This window comes from Pristis pectinata, chromosome 1 (assembly GCF_009764475.1).
Source record: "Pristis pectinata isolate sPriPec2 chromosome 1, sPriPec2.1.pri, whole genome shotgun sequence".
Lineage (NCBI taxonomy): Eukaryota > Metazoa > Chordata > Chondrichthyes > Rhinopristiformes > Pristidae > Pristis > Pristis pectinata.
The window spans coordinates 54,207,088-54,222,340 of record NC_067405.1 but is presented as its reverse complement, the minus strand read 5'-3'; the positions used below and the strand labels follow the sequence as shown (position 1 = coordinate 54,222,340).

At 41.0% G+C, this 15,253-nt stretch overlaps 1 protein-coding gene and 1 long non-coding RNA gene across 2 annotated transcripts in view; one reads left to right on the top strand and one right to left on the bottom strand.

The window, feature by feature from the left end:
• Nucleotides 1-6,625, bottom strand: part of wdr75 (WD repeat domain 75) — a 31,673-nt gene extending 25,048 nt beyond the window's left edge. The window contains exon 1 of the mRNA XM_052013789.1: nt 6,475-6,625. Coding sequence (XP_051869749.1) covers nt 6,475-6,572 — 98 coding nt within the window. The 5' untranslated portion in view covers nt 6,573-6,625. The remainder of the gene's footprint in view (nt 1-6,474) is intronic.
• Nucleotides 6,626-7,478: 853 nt separating this feature from the next.
• On the top strand, nt 7,479-9,621 carry LOC127574630 (uncharacterized). The gene is made up of 4 exons (XR_007956940.1): nt 7,479-8,188; nt 8,325-8,597; nt 8,696-8,780; nt 9,489-9,621. It is a non-coding gene; the product is annotated as an uncharacterized LOC127574630 (long non-coding RNA).
• The last annotated feature ends 5,632 nt before the right edge of the window (nt 9,622-15,253 follow it).

The window sequence follows — 15,253 nt, the reverse complement described above, 5'->3', positions numbered from 1 at the left end:
ATCCAACTATCTCTTAGTAAATGAATATAATATAAAAGAAAGGAAAGAAAAAGACTTATTATATTAAAAAAGAGAAAAAAATCCCCAAATCAATAAGAAAAATTATAAACAATATATCAAACCAAACTAAGCTAAATAGAAAAATTTCAAAAAAACAAACAAAAAAGACTGAACTGAAATTTCTCTGTAGAAACAGAGCAATATTATGTCGTCAACTCCGTTCCTCTAAGTTGGAAAGTTATTGAAAAGGGATCTATATCATGTGAAAATATTAAATAAATGGACTCCAAATATCTTCAAATTTAAGCAAAGGATCAACAGTACCACTCCTAATTTTTTCCAAGTTTAAACACTATATAGTTTGAGAGAACCATTGAAAAGTTGTAGGGGGTATTGGATCCTTCCATTTAAGCAAAATGGATCGTTTGGCCATTAATGTAACAAAGGCAATTATACGGTTAGCGGAAGCAGATAAATGGCCAGACTCTATCCTTGATAATCCAAAAATTGCAGGGACAGGGTGAGGTTGTAAATCAATCTTCAATACATTTGAAATAATGTTAAAAATGTCTTTCCAATATTTTTCCCAAAAGAGGACAGGACCAAAACATATGTGTCAAAGAAGCCACATTCGACTTACATCTGTCACATATATGATTTATATGGTGATAAAAATGGGCTAACTTATCTTTTGACATATGGGTCCTGTGAACTACCTTAAACTGTATCAACGAGTGTCTGGCACACATTGAAGATGTATTAACTAAATGAAGAATTTTCTTCCAAGTCTCTGTAGGTAAAGATGTCTGGAGTTCGCTTTCCCATTCATTCTTAATTTTGTCCAGTGATTCTAGACGTATTTTCATAATTAAATCATAGATTATTGCTATCAAGCCCTTCTGATAAGGATTAAGACCTAAAATTTTTTCCGTAATTTCAATTTTGTAAGGTGTCGGAAAAGAGGGTATAGTAGCTTTTAAAAAATTTCTAATCTGCAAATATCGAAAAAAGTGTGATCTAGGCAAATTGTATTGAGACAATTGTTTAAAAGATGAAAAACAGTTATCAATGAATAAATCACGAAAACATACTATTCCCTTCCTTTTCCATATGGAAAAAGCTGAGTCAACTCCGGATGGATGAAAGAAAAAATTAGATTGAATGGGACTTGACAGGTTAAGTTTATTCAATCCAAAAAATTTACGGACTTGAAACCATATTCATATTGTATGTTTAACAATTGGGTTAATCTTATGTTTACTTAATTTGGCAAGTGCAAAAGGGAGTGAAGCTCTTAAAATAGAAACTAATGAAAATTCAAGTACTGATTGGTGCTCAAGGTGTACCCATTTGGGGCATAGAATTACATCTGAATTTTGTATCCAAAAAATTAAATATCTGATATTAATTGCCCAATAATATAATCTAAAGTTAGGCAGGGCCATACCACCATCCTTTTTTAGTTTTTGTAAGTATCTCTTTCTTAACCTTGGGTTTTTATTCTGCCAAATATATGAAAGAATTTTAGAATCAATAGTGTCAAAAAAAAGATTTCAGGATGAAAGTTGGAATTGCTTGAAATAAATATAAAAATTTTGGTAAAATATTCATCTTAACTGCATTAATTTGGCCTACCAATGATAAAGACAGTGGGGACCATTTAGTAAATAATTGTTTAACATGGTCAATTAAAGGCAATAGATTAGCTTTAAATAAGTCCTTATGTTTCTTGGTAATTTTAACACCTAAATACATAAAATAGTCAGTTACCAATCTAAAAGGTAATTGCCTATAAATTGGGGTTTGCATATTTAATGGAAAAAGTTTGCTCTTATTAAGATTTAATCTATAGCCAGAAAAAAGAACACTAAACTGATCTAGTAGTGATAGTACTGCGGGGATAGATTCCTCCGGATTAGAAATATAAAGTAACAGGTCATCTGCGTAAAGAGATATCTTATGAATCTTCTGTCCGCGACTAATGCCACATATATTTGAAGAGTCCCAGAGTGCAATAGCCAAGGGTTCTAAAGCAATATCAAATAATAAAGGGCTTAACAAGCAACCTTGTCTAGTACCTCGAAAAAGCCTAAACAAAGGAGATCTAGGAAAAACTATATTTGTACACAGTACTGAATTAGAAATCAGCACACACTGCTCCATAGAGGGAGCAAATGTAATACAGCACTGGAACTTGACAGAGTTTTGAAAAGATGGAGAACACAGCACGGTGGGAAAAGGCCTTTTAGGGAGAAACGCTAGACCAAGACCCAATCATCTGTTACTTACTACTAAGTGTGCTAAAAAAAAGAAAGCATGCATAAAAAACAGAAGAATTAAAGGACATTCAGGAGGCTGGAAAGTTGAAATAGGGTGAGGAGAGATCTTAGTCATTTAATGATGAGTAGGAACACTATAAATTTGATACTTAGGGGAATAGTGAATCTCAGCAGCAATCAGCAAGCACACAGGTGAGAGATTAACACAGTTCAGATCTGAATATAGTTGACAGCAATGGAAAGTAATGTAATGGATCATGAAGGAAGATAAAGAGATCAGGTCTTAAATATTAAAAATAGTGGACACTTTTTGATGTTAGTGGGATGGGGTTTGCCCAAAGCAGACAGGAATTCAGAATAGAGACATAGGAGGCAGCAGATGCTGGAATCTGGAGCAACAAACAATTTGCTAGAAGAACTCATTGGGCTAGGCAGCATCTGTGGTGGGTGGGGGGAACTGTTGGAAGTTTCAGGCTTTTGGGTTGAAACCCTACATCAGGACTGCACCCTGATGCACGAATTCAGAATAAACCATCTTGATATTTCTTGATAAACTTGTGATTTCCAAATTCAGCTGAAGTTTCAACAAATCAGACCATTGTCTTTAGTAAAGAGTCACAATAAAATCACTAGTACAGTTTATAGTGTGGCCAAAAACAACTGCTCATTCTTTGAGCTCTATTAATAACTTGGTATCTGTCTCCTTTGAAGGACAAGATAGTTTTAGTGCCAAAAATTGTTTGCTCTTAGAGGAGTCCAGCAATAACAGTGCTCTAAATTATATTTCAATTATCATTTTAAATCATTTTCTATTTGCACACTGAAGTCAGAAAAATCCATTAATGAATAAAGATATCAAATAATATGCAATTTGCTGGAAAAACAGAAATTTTTTTTTAAAGTTGTGAGCAATTGAAAAGCGGTGGCATTCAAAGGGACTATTCTCCAGTGTGCATGAATTACTTAAAAGTTAAAATGCAGGTTTTCTAATCTATTAGAAAGATAAATGGTTTGTCGGCTTTTCCCCAAGAGGATTTGAGTAACAGGGTAAAAATATCTTGTTCCAATTAGATGGAGTCCAGGAGGATATGATTATGATTCAGAGAGTGCAGTAAAGGTTCACCAGATTGATTCCCTGAAATGACATGCCCATTATACAAGGTGAGATTAAGCAGACTGAGTACAATCTTGATTTTAGAAATATAAAAGGTGACTACATTGACACGTATGAAATTACTAAAGTGCTTGACAGAGTAAATGCACAGATGATGCTTCCTCTGGTAGTGGTATCAAGAACCAGGGGTCATAGTCTCTAATTAAAGGATCAGCTATTCAAGCTAAATGTAACAATTCTTTTTCCCCAAATTCTTTGTAATACACAACCAGAGAGGGTGAGAAGGCTCTGTATGGTGAAGAATGATTGAGGGATAGTTAGATCTTAAGGGATATTGCCTGCAATACTGGTCGCTGCATTACAGATATGGAGGCTTTGGAGAGAGTGCAGAAGTTCACCAAGATGTTGCCTGGATTAGAGAGTATTTGACAAGCTCGGATTGTTTTCTCTAGAGCTTTGGAGGCTGAAGGGGTGACCTGATTGAAGTATATAAAATTATGAGAGGCATAGAAAAGGTAGATAGTCAGAGTCTTTATCCGAGGATGGACGTGTCCAATACATGTCAAAAGTAAAGGAATCCATGACACCATCTCAAAGAACATAGGACTCGTAACTCGTAAGAAAATGAGAGAAGTACGAGCACAGATGGGTCGCGTGGCCCTTTGTACCGGCTCTGCCACACATCAAGATCATAGCCAATCTACCTTAAAACCACTTTCCTGCAGTATCCCCAAATTCCACAATTTCCTTAACATCCAAAAATCTAGTTATGTTTGCTTTTAATGAAGTCAATAACTGAAGCGCCACAGTCTTCTGGAGGAGAGATTTTCATGGATTCACTACTCAGAGCAAAAAAATTTCTCCCCATCTCAGCCCTAAATGGTTCACTGCTTATTCTGAGACTGCGCACAGATTCCAGATTCCTCAGACAGGAAAAGCTCCCAGCATCAAGCCTGCTCAAACCTGTGAGAATTTTGTCCGTTTCAACGTGACCTCCTCTCATTCTTCTAAACTCTGAAGAATACAGGCCTTGTGTCCTTAATCTCACCTCGTGAGATAAACTGACATGCGTTGAATATTGGTTATTGGGTTGAAAGCTAAGTGTGACAATAAGTTGCATTTTCTCAGGCTGGCATGCTGTGACTAGTGGGGCACTACAGGTTTTTGTGCCTCAGCTTTTCACCATCTGTATCAATGATTTGGCGGAGATAGAGAGAAAGATATATAGAGAAAGAGATAGAGAGGTAGAGACATATATCAAATGTCATATTTCCACATTTACTGATGGTACAAAACTGGAACAGGTCTAGTGAACTTCTACCACATTCCCTCCATGGGAATTAAATCCCCTTTTCAGGTATGGAAACCAAAACTGTACATAATACTGCAGTTACAGTCCCACTGCAGCCCTTTATATTTGCAGCGAGACATATTTACTCATGTAGACACAAGAGACTGCAGATGCCAGAACCTGGAGCATCAGAACCTGCAGGCTTTGAACATCAGCAATTCCCCCCCCCCCCCCCCACCGATGCTGCTTAACCCGCTGTGTCCTCCGGCAGACAGTCTGTTGCTATCTTTATTAATATTCTTTCATAATAAATGCCTGGCAGAATACCATGTCCCTTCCTAATCGCTTGATGCACTTGTGTTGGCCTTCAATGACTTGAAAACAAAGATACCCAGGTCTCTCTGAAACTCATACCCAATCTCTCACCACTTAAAGCATAATTTATTTTTCTGTTTTGTACACCAAAGTGGATAACTTCAATTATTTCCACATGATATTGTACCAGTGTTTTTGCCCATTCCATTTGTATATTTCCCTTTGAAGTCTCTTTACATTTTCCATCCTTATTTACAAACTTAGTTTTGTATCATCAGTAAATGCGGAAATATGACATTTGATCTCTCTCGCTGCAAAATCGTTGATGCAGACGGTGAAAAGCAAATACTAATCCCTGTGGTACCCCACAAGTTTTGCTTTCTACCCAATAACCAATACTCAATGCATGTCAGTATATTATCCCAGCTGATGTGGTCAAATTATCCCTCCCAATCGATAACATTTGGTTTGTCCCCTTTGACACTCACCAACTTTTATCGATGCATCATAGAAAGCATCCTATCTGGATGCATCACAGTATGGTAAGGCAACTGCTCTGCCCAGGACCACAAGAAACTGCAGAGAGTTGTGAACACAACCCAGCGCATCATGGACACCAGCCTCCCCTCCTTGGACTCTGTCTTTACCTCTTGCTGTCTTGGTGAAGCAGCCAGCATAATCAAAGACCCCACCCACCCACCCAGGTCATTCTCTTTTCTTCCATCAGGTAAAAGATACAAGAGCCTGAAGGTACATACCACCAGACTTTAGGACAGCTTCTACCCCACTGTGATAAGACTATTGAAGGATTCCCTTATACAATGAGATGGACTATGACCTCACGATCTACCTTGTTGTGACCTTGAACCTTATTGCACTGCACTCTCTCTGTAGCTGTGACACTTTACTCTGTACTGTTATAGTTTTTACCTGTACTATCTCAATGCACTCTGTACTAACCCAATGTAACTGCACTGTGTAATGAATTGATCCGTACAATCAGTATGCAAGACAAGTTTTTCACTGTACCTCAGTGCAAGTGACAATAATAGACGAATACCAACTAGCAGGTTCGGTAACGGTGCTGATGGGATCCTGCTCCGCTTAGATTGGCTGGTGCCTTTCCCACCAAAGAAGCCCCTCTTTACAACACTCCTTTGGCTGTGATGGTCCCATTGCCGCCACCACCAACCCGCCCTCCCACTCCCCTCCTCCCTCCCCCCTCCCCCCATCCCTCTCTCCCCCCTCCCCCCATCCCTCTCTCCCCCTCCTCCCCTCCCCCTCCGCCCCCTCTCCTCTCCCCCTCCACCTCCGCCCCCTCTCCTCCCCCTCTCCCCCCTCCCCCCCTCCCCTCCCATTCTCCAGCATGGCGACCCGCGTGGCTGACGCAGCCACTCGCCGGGGCAGATCCTCCGCCCACTTCCCTCTCCCCGCCCGCGTCTCAGGCCCGCGGCACCAGCGCGTTCGTCGCTCACTTGCTGTCGATGGAGAAGACAGGCTTGCGGTAGTTGATCCTGTTGCCGCCGTAGGGAACCAAGCGCACCGATGGCGGCGGAACAGCCGTCTCCACCATCGTGGCCAACCTCCGACCCCTGACGTCACCAGCACGTTGGAGTCACCCGGAATGCGGGACGGAGGAGGGGCGGGACAAACTGGTGATTGACAGGGAAGGGGCGGGGCATATGGGTGAGTGACGGAAGAGGGTCGGGGCAGACTGTGAGTGACGGGGAGGGGCGGGGCAGACTGTGTGACGGGGCGGGGCAGACTGTGAGTGACGAGGAGGGGCGGGGCAGACTGTGTGACGGGGCGGGGCAGACTGTGAGGGACGGAGGAGTGGCAGATCAGAGAGGGAATGATGAGGATGGTAGAGTGATGGTTAAGGATGAAGAACAGAGAGATGAGTGACCAGGAGAGACAGAGTTGAGGGATGAATGACAGCGAAGGAGTGAGGCACAGGAGTGAGTGACGGAGAGGGGCGGGATAGAGAAGTGAGAGTGACGGAAGAGGTAGGGCAGCGGAGTGAGAATGACGAAATTAGGTGGAGCAAAGGAGGTGGTACAAAAGAATGTGAGTGGTAGAGGAGGGGCCAGAGGATTGATAGTGACAGAGTAGGGGCGAGGTAGAAGAATATGAAAGGGTAGGGACAAGAGAGAGGAGTGAAGGCCGGGGTAGGGTTGTAGTGATGGGCAGCAGGTAAGGAGCGGGTGATAGGAGGGGTGAACGCAGAATGTGAGTGACATAAAAGGTATGGGTCAGAGAGCACGAATGGCAGGGAGAGGGTGCAGGGAATAAATGCATGTTTGCTGTTGGATGGCTATGCAGAAAATATAATTGCAACTAAATATTTAATATCAACACGCACAAAATGCAACTCAGCAGGTCCGGCAGCATCTGTGGAGAGAAATAAATAGTCGACGGTTTGGGTCGAGACCCTTCGTCAGGATTGATGAAGGTCCTGATGAAGGGTCTCAATCCGAAACGTCGACTGGTTATTTCCCTCCAAAGATACTACCTGACGTGCTAAGTTCCTTCAGCATTTTGTGTGTGTTGCACCAGATTCCAGCATCTGCAGAGTTTCTAATGTCTAAATATTTAAGATATTTGGAGGTCCCATGAGGTGTATGAGGACATGCATGAGTTCTATGTGTTTCGAAGTGGATGGTGAGTCCTGTATGAGATCTAAAATGGGTAGGTGCTAATTGAAATAGGTGGGTGGGTAGTTTGAGTTGCTGTACATTATTTCTGTTTATGCTGTTTACAGTTGGTTTTCAGATGTTCTTGTTGGAAGAATTCAGTTCCTGTACAGATGATTCTCCTCCAATTTGTGTGGTCTTGGTCCAGGGACTCCCATGAGTTACTTGATGTTGCACTTTCTCCAGGATAAGATACCTTTATTAGTCACATCTTTTCTGTAGAGTGTTCTGGGGGCAGCCCACAAGTGCTGCCACGCTTCTGGCGCCAACATTTTGAGGAAGTGCTTTTGGAGTTTTCTCTGGGCTCCTGGAAATTATTCGGCATGGCAGAATTCTGAACTGAGGACATTTTTTGGGAATTCGTTGTCTGAATGCAGACAATGTGGCCTGTTCAGTGGGGTTGTCTGAATGTGGTATGTGTGTTAGTGCAGGAATAGTTGGCCAGAGAAAGAACACTGACATTTATTCACCTGTCCTCTCAGAGGATCCTTTGAAGGTAGGATTGCAGTGCTTATTCTAATTTGCCCATGTTTCCAAGGCATTCAGGAGGATGGGGATCACCGCCGTTCGGTAGACTTAGAGGTTGGTGTTGAGTTTGAGATCCTGATCTTTAAACACTCTTTTCCTCAAAGGGTAAAGCATATGCTGGTGCACTGGAGGCAGAAGTGGACTTCAAAATCAACATCAGCCCTCGCTGAAAGTCGACATTTGAGATATGAAGCACAAGTCATGTCTTCCAAGATTTTGCCACTGACCTTGATCGACCAGGCTGTTGCTGTTTGATGAGAATGGGTTGGTGAAGGATGTTTGTCTTCAGGATGTTGTCGTAAGAACCCCATTCTGTCATATGCTTCAAATGAGGTATCTCCAATTGTTTGGAGTGTGACCTCCAGGTGATTTTACACGTAAGGGTCATCTGTGTACTGTAATTCGATCATTGATTTTTGCATGGTCTTTGAAGTGGAGGAAGCAGAAGTTGAACAGTGTCTTGATTATCCTGCAGATTAATTCTATGCAATCGGGGAGCTTGTTTGAAGATGAGATGAGGCATTGTGCCAAAGAAGATTGAGAAGACGGTTGGTGAGATGGTGCGACCTTACTGGATCCCTGCCTTTACTGAAGTCAGTTCCATTTTGAATCTGTTGGTCAGGATCATGGTTTGCATGTTGAAATGGAGCAGGTGAAAAGTATTAACACATTTTTGGGGACAATTCCTCTTATTGATGTGGTTGAGGGCTTTTGTTAGGTCAAAACTTGTCATGCATAATGGTTGTTGTTCTCCAGTTTTTTGTTTGGATTTGATACATGGTGAAGATTTTGTCCACTGCATTTCTTGCTATTAGATTCGACCATTAAGAACTGCAATAAAGATGATCTTCTTGAAGGCTATTACATGTTTAGGAAGCAAAGGGAAGGTAGAGGGCATGTGACCTATACCAATGATTTGTAATTACAGTAATACAAAGAGATAAATACCAGTGAAAGATCAATAAATCATTCAGATTGAGTCAAGAGTTAAGAAATAATCTATTAACCTAGAGTAAAAAAAAACTACTTGCTTTTATATAACAACATTAACTTGGTAAAAGATTAAAAGTTGTTACTGAGGAGCATTTAACTCTGAGCCTCATAAGTAGATATTAGGATATATTCACAGAAAACTTGATCAAAGAAACAGATATTAAAGAGCATTTCAAAAAAATATTAACAGTAGAAGCAGTAGTGGTTGAGACAGCCCGTACTCTCTAAGAATTCAGTAAGCTGATTGCTAATTATGTACTATGTTACTTTTGCAGCCAGATCCCCAATTTCTCTCAAGACTGTAGTCTGGAACAAAAAAAAATTGCTGGAAGAACTCAGCAAGTCAGTCAGCATCTGTGAAGGCAGAGGGATGGCCAACGTTTCAAGTTGAGATCTGCATCAGGACTTGTAAGTCTTTGAATATTTTCAAGGCAGTGGTTGACACTTAGTAAGCAAAGGGTTGCATTAGATGGGAATGCAGAGTTGAAGTTACAATCAAATTAAATCATGAAATAGGATTGAGAGACCGAGTGGCTATTCCTGCACCCAATTCATATGTTTATATGTATGTACGATACTCCATGTGGTTGGTAGCTGATCCCAGGGAAACCAATGTTGCAAATGGTATTATTTAGTCTAAGACATTTGCCATGAACAGAATGGTTTTGGTAGCAATGAAGCAAAATTGTGCTGATGGCCATATAAAATGACTTTTGTCTTCCCTTACAGTACTTAGAAATATCCGCCCATCCAATTCTGGATGTTGGAGAAGTAGTCTGACAATATAGGGACATTAGAGGTTGAAGAGAAGCAGGAGTGAGTAGGTTTGATTGTCATCAATGCCATTGTGTGAATAGATATTTTGCTTTTGGATGATGTGGCTAGTGGGGTAGCATGTAGATGAGGAATAGGAGGAGGCGAAGGATAGATCACCAGATGTAATTGTCGAGGAACAGGAAGCGAAGCCATTGCAGGTGATACCATGGCTATGACCAAAAACTAATAACAAGAAGTCAATGAATGCTGTCCACCCAGCTGGATGATGGAGAGGGAGAATATGGTTGAGTGGTGAGGACTGCTAGTTTACCATGGCAGCAATCACTTTCTGACCTTGACAGGGCTGCTTCTGCTGTTGTTGGGGTGTGCATCTGATTGAATGGATTTAACCCTGGGATTCTGGGAAAGACAGGCAGAGATCTGAGTAGTGGTAGCACATTCAAGGACTTTGGAGAGGGCGGGAAGGTTGGAGGTTGCACTGGGCTGCAAGCTCAATGGCATCAAGAAAAGGTTTTTTGTGTGTTGCATAATGATAGCTGGTTTGAAAATTGATGTGGTGGCAGCTTGTGAATAGAGAGAGAACTGTTCACGTTATCAACTCATGTTATGGCCAGGGAGAGAATGTGCATGGTGAATAATGGGAATTGGTTTGAAGAAGAAGAAGGTGGATTTTGTGGGCAAGGTGACCTCAAAGGGAGTTCAAGGGAAGATAAGAATGAAACTGGAGAAAGAAGTGAGTCTAATGCTTGGGCAGCGGAAACCAGAGAAAATTTAGTCATTTGGATGGATTTTATGGCCTTAGCCTGAGTAGCAATATCTTCTCACAGTGCACGATCTTCTCACAGTGGATGTATTTTTATTCATTATTGAGGACCTGGATGTTACCATCAAGGCAAATACTTATTACTCATCCATAATTGTCCTTGAACCAGTAATTTGCTAATGTTTAGGTGGAACTTAAGAGCCAACCACATTGATGGATCTGAAGTAACATGTATGTTAGACCAGGGAAGGATGGCAGACTCCTCTCTGAACAATATTGGTGAGTGAAAGTTGGATGGGGGCCAGGAAAGAAAGGTTTAAAAGAAGTGGGTTGTAGTGGAGAGGAAAGTTTTGGTGCTATACTTACAGATTAAATTTTGAAATGATGAACGGTTTTGGCAGAGGAGAGCAGGACTTGAAAGAGCTTTGTGTGACCAAGCAGATCTGATGATGTGCTACAAACTTCAATAAGTTCAATTTCAAACTTTAACATCAAAAACATTGAAGTCCATGTCCCTTGGACTGAAGGGAGGAGGGATGAATATTTTTCCTCAGTATTGAACTTTGTATTGCAAAAGAAATGTACTACAAGATCCAATTTCTAGTCATTCTGCCGATGCAAAAGATTGAAGTTGAAGGTGCTTATTTCCTTTGAAAAGGGAAACCATGGAAAAAAGCCAACAGAAGTTTTCATATTATGTGTCAGAATAGCGTGGACATGGAGAGAATGAAGAGAAATTGTTCTTTCGTTGCCTGTGTTACATCTATGTGAGAATATTGGCAGCCACTTGTATTCATCTCTGCATATTTGGTTCCATTGATTTCAAAAACTGATTTCTTCCAGTATTTTCATTTTTTGGAAGCTCAGAAACTCTGGGCTGTAAACACAGAAACAGACAGCAATGAATCCAATTTATTGATGTGAAGACGTTTCTTCACTTGGCGAATGGTCAGAAGTAGAACACAAAGTGATCGAAGCAAATGGTTCAGGTGCTTTCATGAGTAAACTAGGCAAATATATGATAGAAAGAGCAATGGGGAGATATGATGAAAGATTGAAAAACAATTCGGATAGATTAAAAAAAGCAGAGAAAAACTGAAACAAATGTAGATAGAATTTAGGGAAATTCTATGATTAAAGGAGATAGTCTTTTCTAACCACCCCCCCCCCCCCCATTATATCCTCTCCGTTTGAGATTATTTATCATAGCCAGCCATATAGCTACGTTCTTGTTTTCTGTACTTTGCATCTCTAACCACTGGTTATAGTAACATTTCCTCAGAATGGACTATTCTGAGCACAGCTTCAAATTGCTCATTCCACTTCAGCCCAAATCATTCGGATGCTGAGAAGATGTATGTAGTCAACTCCTCTTTGCAATTCTGTGCTGTGAAAATTTCTGATGAGTCCATCCTGAATCCAGTTCTAGTTATTGTTAATCAGTTGACATTTCATACTTGATGTGCAGCCGCAGTCTATCTTCATGATCATGAAACTTATTCAAACATCAGTCTGCTTCCGAACAGCAACCTTTCCATTGCCAATAAATACAATAACTCATCGAAAGTGATAACCTGATATCCAAAGTCAAAAATGTAGACCACAACTGATTTTCTTCACTGGCTTACATCATGTTGTTACGCCCAAGTATTTTGATTGGAACAGTTTGTGGTGCATGTTGGTGCCTGGTTACAACATTGAGTGCTCCAGTGCAAAACCTTGGAGTTAGCACAAAGATCTTATTGTTGAAGTATTTGGCAAGTTAGAAGGTGTACTTATTGTTGGCTCTGCTTTGTAGATCGTGCATTTCCATGTTTTAAACAAATGTTTGAAATCTCAGGTCCTTGCCTTAGGCAATTTGCTCTGCCACTTCAGTGTGTGGAGAAAGATTTTTGGCAATAAAACTAAATTGGAATTGAAGTAGAACAGAGACAAATCATCAAAAGTATGGGGAAAGGGAAAAGGCCAACATTTGCTGGTGGATCAATGTCGACTTCAGCCCAGAATTATGTGCATTACGTCTAGAACATAAAGTTCACTGGATTTTTTTTTATTATTTGCTACGGCTTTGTTCAGAAAGCCAGACCATGTCACTGTCAAGAGTTCAACATTGGTACCTAGAGGACTGTTTGATGTTTGAGAATGGAACTGTATATGTTAAGCTTAGTTATTAATTAGAAGATCTCAAATGATATTCGAAAATACATGCTAGACATTGCCATGTTTGTCATGTATGATTAGTGTCTCTCTTATGTCAACTATTTTGCTTGTCAAAATCCATTAGCAGCTTTTTTTCTTTTTATGGAATGATTGAAGCCTGTATTGTTAAAGATGATTAAGTGAAAGTTCATTTGAACACAAAAAAAATTGTTTGGCAGACCAACTAATAAAGAGACATTCAGGAATATGTATTTGATAGAAACAGGCAATAGAGGAGGTCTTGTGGAAATGTCTTCACTTTATGAAATAGGGGTATCGGGAGGGTGGTTGGGGGTTGGGGGCAGGAGAAGCAGGCATCGTGTAGGGTTCTCGATGCAAGAGGACAGAAAGAATTACTTGCACTCAAATGGTGTCCTTTATGCACATCAAGGTTTAAAGCCAGTTGAAAACTTCTGAGGTGTAGTTGCTGTTTTAATGTGGGAAACACAACAGCCAGTTTCTATGTAACAAACTTCCATAAACAACAATTTAATAATGATCAGAAGACCTATTTTGAAAATACTGTATGAGGGATAAATTGTGGTCTGGCAACAAGGCTCCTTGGTCTTCAGATAGACTTGGGATCATTTTCTTTCAACTGCGAGAGCAGACGAGGTTCCAGTTTAACATTTCATCTAAAAGGTTGCACTTCCGATAAAGCCTCACTCCCTGAGTAGTGCACTGGAACGTCAACTTCAATTTTTGTGTTCAAATGTCTGGAAAGGAATATGTCATGGTTAAGTTACTGGACACTCAAACAGATTTCTGGACCAGTTCCAGAGTCAGGAATTTGAGCCTCCTCATGGCAGCTGAGGAATTTAAATTCAAGTAAGTGAATTAACCTGTAATTTTAAAATTAGACAAGTCTTGGTAACTGTGACCATGAAACTATCAAATTTTTTTAAAAACCTACGTGGGTGACCACTGCCCTACAGAGAGATATTTGCTGTCCTTGTCCTGGCTGGCTTAAATGAGACTCCAGACTGAGCAATCTGGTGACTCTTAAATGCCTTCTCAGTTCAGGGGCAATTAGGGGTGGATAATAGATGCTGGCGTGACCATCTTGTGAAGAAATAAATAAAACCCTTCTATTGCATAAGACCACAAGACATAGCAACAGAATTAGGCCATTTGGCCCTTTGAGACTACTCTGCCATTCGCTCATGGCTGATTTATTTTTTCCTCTCAACCCCATTCTCCTGCCTTCTCCCCTTACCTTGACATCCTTACTAATCAAGAACCTACCAACCTCCGTTTTAAATATACCCAATGACTTGGCCTTCACAGCCATCTGTGGCAATGAATTCCACAGATTCACCACCCTCTGGCTAAAGAAATTCCTCCTCATCTCTGTTCTAAAGGAACGTCTTTCTATTCTGAGGCTGTGTCCTCTGATCCTAGACTCTCCCACCACTGGAAACATCCTCTCCACATCCACTCTATCTAGGCCTTTCAATATTTGGTGGTTTTCAATGCTTTCCCCCTTATCCTTCTAAACTCCAGGGAGTACAGGCCCAGAGCCATCAAACACTCCTCAGTGTTAACCCTTTCATTCCTAGGATCATTCTTGTAAATCTCCTCTGGACCCTCTCCAATGCCAGCACATCCTTCCTTAGATATTGGGCCCAAAACTGCTCACATACTCCAAATGTGGTCTGACCAACGCCTTATAAAGCCTCAGTATTACATCCTTGCTTTTATATTATAGTCCTCCCGAAATGAATGCTAACATTGCATTTGCCTTCCTTACTACCGACTCAACCGCAAGTTAACCTTTAGGTAATCCTGCACTAGGACTCCAAAGTCCCTTTGCACCTCCAATTTCTGAAGTCTCTTCCCATTTAGAAGATAATCTACACCTTTATTCCTTTGACCAAAGTGCATGACCGTACACTTTCCTATGTTTTATTCCATCTGCCACTTCTTTGCCCATTCTCCCAACCTGTCCAAGTCCTTCTGTAGACTCCCTGCTTCCTCAACACTACCTGCCCCTCCACCTTTCTTTGTATCATCTGTAAACTTGGCCACAAAGCCATCAATTGCGTCATCCAGATGATTAACCTACGACATGGAAAGTAGCAGACCCAACACCGACCCCTGCGGAACACCAGCAGTCACTGGCAGCCAACCAGAAAAGGCCCCCTTCATTCCCCCTCTTTGCCTTCTGCCAGTCAGCCAATCTTCTATCCATGCCAGTATTTTTCCTGTAATACCATGGGCTCCTATCTTGTTTAGCAGCCTCATGTGTGGCACCTTGTCAAAGGCCTTCTGAAAATCTAAGTAAACGACATCCACTGACTC